The 4,529-nt window shown below is 55.1% G+C and overlaps 1 protein-coding gene across 1 annotated transcript; it reads left to right on the top strand.

The window, feature by feature from the left end:
- Positions 1–170: 170 nt before the first annotated feature.
- On the top strand, positions 171–4,462 carry ABOM_012242 (uncharacterized protein; the record flags this gene model as incomplete). The annotated part of the gene is made up of 4 exons (XM_022539369.1): positions 171–2,228; positions 2,498–3,494; positions 3,556–3,953; positions 4,055–4,462. Coding segments are annotated over 4 exons (3,861 nt in total), but the record flags the coding sequence as incomplete, so codon positions are not given.
- Between the last annotated feature and the right edge of the window lie 67 nt (positions 4,463–4,529).

Here is a 4,529-nt window from a genome sequence, read left to right as displayed (position 1 = left end):
AACAACAACAACAACAACAACAACAACAACAACAACAACAACAACAACAACAACAACAACAACAACAACAACAACAACAACCTTTGAATCAAAGCACCGGGGACCTCCCAAGTTTAGCGTCCAGAAACATACCTAAGCCCTGGGCTCTTGGAATGGATCGCTCTCGGTCAATGGACCAGGTAACGACGCTAGGGACCGGCCCTGCGGCGGATAGCCGTAGTCGGCCAGCCGACCGCAACGCTGAAGAACAAAATTACAACCTCCCATCACGCCCAGCCGACATATATAGCCGGTTACGTGAGCAGACCGCGGGGCCAGGCAACCCTCCAAGTCTGAGTCGGGCCTCCACGGACCCAGCACCCATAACTAGCCCGGCAGGACAGGAAGCAAAAGGCCACCAGTTCGAGAACCAGGGTGTTCCTTCCAGGCCTCAGAATGATGTTCCTATTATTGGGCTCCCAGATGTCAGACGTCTCTCTGGATTCGGCGCAGATCTCACGGCCGCACCATCGTCTGACGCTCAAAAAGACCAACCCTTAGAACCACAGCAGCAAGAGCCTCAATTGCACCATAACCCCTCCGTCGGATTCCGGTCGGTGGTTAATCAAGCCTTTGACGTTCCAGAGACACCGAGCACTACCATCGATAGCATTGCTCGGTCGGATAGCAATAGCACGTCGGTAATAAGCCCGATTATTCCTCCTCGTGGCACAAACGAGCAGACACCAACGATTGAGGAAGAGCCGGAGAGTTCATCTCCACCGAGAGGTTTTAAGCCTGGTCATCGCCGTGATCTGAGTGTTCCCAGTCCAGATAACAGTCCTTTGAGAAGGCCAATAATCACCAATAACGACACCATCGCCCCCGAAGCATTAGCAGAAATGTCGTCGGACCCTCCATCTGACTCACCTCAGGACCAGTCCACGCCAACATATCAACAATCCACCGTGCCACCAACTACCACAGCCGCGGAAGATCGACCTGCACCGCTCAAAATCAGTGGTAACATGTCTCCTCCTGAAAACTCCATTCCCGCCATTGTTCCCTCCCTGAGTACGGAAAATTCCCCGCAAGACACCGAGAGTGACCGATTAAGGAAGGAGATCATTCGTTCTTTGAGTCGGGAGAACACTCCATCTGAGGAACCGGACCCGCAAGACAGGTCCAGGCCACAAACAAGTCGGCAGGATAGTCTCATTCCGAGCGAATACGAACGATACTGGAACGAAACAGCTAGTGCCAGTCCCCAGGAGGACTTCAAACCCGCCCTTGGATACAACTCCGCGCAGAACGAGTCCCAGGGTTTATACTCCAGTAGCCCCCTGCAGGCGTCTACTCTAGCACTAAATGCGGCTCCGCAACAAGACACAACCCCTAAGTTGAAGAGGCGGTTTTCTTGGGAGTCTGCCTCCTCCGAGGAACAGGATGCGCCCGCGACAGAGGTCCAATCCCCTCCAGTAGGGCCAATCCCGGGACAATTTCCTGCAGTTGATGAGAACAGTATTCAGCCATCGCCCGAGCCGGACACTGTGGCTCCGCCAGTTGAGACACCTGATGAGGCTGGACGTGATCATGTGCCTGAGGTGCCTGAGAAGCCCAAGTTGACTATCATCCCCCCGTCTGCCACCGACAACAACAGCATCGTTTCGGGTCGACATCTTCCCGAAGTTGTCAATGCCCAAACCGTTGGAGATGCTTACTCCCCAGCAGTTACAAGCCAGGAAGCCATAGCGTCTACTTCTGCACCCACGCAGTCGCCATCTATTGAAGCAAGCTTGCTTGGCTTCCGTGATATCCTCGAGTTGAAGACCTCCGACGAACGGGTGCAAGCGTTCAACAAAACCCGAGACCAGTTTGTGACGATCGATACCGGTCTAAATAATTGGCTCCGGGTTACTATCCATGCTCACCCTGAGTACGCAGATGTTGTGCAGCAAAGTTTGAAACAGACAACGGATGAGTCCAAGTACCCTGTGCCCCGGGCCAAATTCCCGAAACTGTCGTCTCTTGGAAACCTTGTGTCGTCTCACCAGGAAGGGTCGTCCGGGTCGGGCCATGTTCGACGTCCTTCGACTCATCTTGGTTCCATGATGAATAAACAGCATGTGGAACAACGAGGGAAGGATTTCCTCCACACCGCCGGCGTCTTCGGCGGCAAGGCTGGCGAAGCCGCCAAGGGTCTATTTGCCAAGGGCAGGAGTAAATTTAAAGGTGGAGGGTCAGACAAGGTAGAGCCTTAATTTTCTTATTGTGGGTGGTATGTCATGTTTCAGCGGTGCAGGGAGCGTGTGGGAACCTATGGATTATCCATCGCTGCGCCAGCATGTCTCTGATCGTTGCCGTTTTGTTTATGTTTCTATTGATACCATGTCTGTAATTGAACATATCTCCGCACTCAGAATGTGACATGATTGATGTCTGTACATCGGGTTGATACTTTTTCTTGGTCTTAATACCCTCGTCTGGTTAAACTCATCTAATGTTATGGTGATTGTAGGGGTTTGAATCGAGTCGTGGTTATCGCAGAAAATTCTCCTTCTCAGAACTTGCTCTAGACCTAGCCGAAGAGGACCACGACAAGCGACGGACGGTCCACTTTGGAAGTCTCCCAGTGATTAATGGCGCTCGAGACAGCCAAGGGAACCGGTTGAGCTTGGACATCAAGCGCAAACAAGTCCCGTCGGTCTCGGCGCGTAGACCGGTTGAGGGCGCGGCAGCAGACACGGGATATCACACGGATCCTGAGCCATCCGCCGCCCATAGGCACCGTTCCGGTCCCATACAGGATCTGGACAAGGAAGTGGTCGCTGCACTCGGCTTCAGTGATGCGGATTCGCGATCAGGTCAATCGGGTCCTGCATTGTCCTATCGAGGCACCGCTGGAGAGCTGGCGGAATTGGAGGCGTCTGACGCTGCTGTCCTTGCACAAACAGGGTTCCAGGAGCATTGGGAGTTGCCTGGCGATAGTGCATCCTCGGCGCATCGATTAGCGCCCGTGCAACCTGACAAGGATTGTCCTCCCCGAAAGCCTTTGTCGAGGAGGAGCGAATCTCCCCCAGTGACCCCGATTCAGGTGGCCATCAATGACGCGCCTTTGTTGATCCCCGAGTACAAAAGCGACCAGCGGGACATTGGCGACAAAATCCTATCGTGGACGGAGCAGGCCAACAGTATTGACGATTCAATGGGCCAGCAAAATAACATTCAGCCACAACCTGCGCGCGACGAGCCGTCTCCCGAATGCGAAACGACTACTACTACCCGGGCACCGTCGTCGATGGGGAAACGGTTCTACTCCTCGGTCATGGAAAGCAAAACTAGGGATGTCCAACGTAGTAACGACGAGATTAATAAGGCAACGCTGCTAGATCCGAGTCACCATCGGCGGGGCTCCAGCGTCCAAGTGCGACTCCAACCCGTGCCCTCCTCCGTCTCATCCTTGGGCACCCTCGAGGCTGATCGAGACCCACCACGGCCATTGCGCCAAGTACTCGGTGAGTAACCACGCTGCTCAACAAGTCCCCCGGAATTAACGTTAAACTTCGACTGCGCCAGGCCCGGCAAACTCGTCGCGAGTGTCATTCTTGTCGGATGGGGGCGATGGTCAGCACCAAAGTCTTGGCGGCATACTTAGACCCGATCATCCAGGGCGCAGGCCGAAGAGCCCCTGGCCAGGCGATGAGGCTGAACATGCCTCGCGCCGACTTAGCGGTGTCTTTCGACCTCTTCTGTCAGGCAGTAGTAGACCCCGCGAGACTTCCCAATCGACCGACCATGCTCGCTCCAACCCGCCCGCCCAGCCTGCCTCGAAGCAAGCGCCAACGCAGACTGCGTTATCAACCATGGATAAGCTGAAGGTTGTCGGCAACAAAATTCGTCGCCCTTCTCGGGGCTCTGAGTCCCACGGTGTCAAGACGGGTCAGCCACACCGGAAGGCGTTGGACAAAATCAGTGTATGTGTCTCACACGCACACAAAGACTCTTCCCCCTCCCCCCCCCTACCCCAAGCTGCTTGTCAAAGCTCACAACGCAGTGATATTAATCTTCCGATTAGGGCTTCTTCAACCGTCGAGGGGAACATGCCCGGCCCAAATCAAGAGCCGCCGAAACCCACGTTCCACCGGTGGTGCACATTCAGCGTCAAGCCCATTCAATGGACCGGCTTTATCCCGTCTCATCACAGCGCACGTCCACCTCGGATCACTCTCACCTGCCCTCTGCCGAATTTGATCGCCCCCGATCGAATATCGAGAACCACTCCTTCCAGGGCCAACCTCCCCCCGCGGAAGGGTACTTCGCTCCGGAATCCTTCTCACGGCTCAATGATCCCCCCGAACCCGGCACCCCCTTGACGCAGCAGATCACCGTCGAAGACGTGGCGAGCAATACCATCACGAGTCATCGCATTCCGTCGCCGACCGATTATTTTCGGCATCGACACAGTGGCAGTGGAAGCGGAAATGGTCGACTCACTCCCCAATCGCCGCTCATCCGGCCACCCACCACCCCCCAAACCCCCCAATGTCAAC

The sequence above is a fragment of the Aspergillus bombycis genome (assembly GCF_001792695.1).
Source record: "Aspergillus bombycis strain NRRL26010 chromosome Unknown contig00281, whole genome shotgun sequence".
NCBI classification, from domain to species: domain Eukaryota; kingdom Fungi; phylum Ascomycota; class Eurotiomycetes; order Eurotiales; family Aspergillaceae; genus Aspergillus; species Aspergillus bombycis.
Note: the sequence above shows the minus strand (reverse complement) of the source record. Positions and strands in the feature narration are given on the sequence as shown.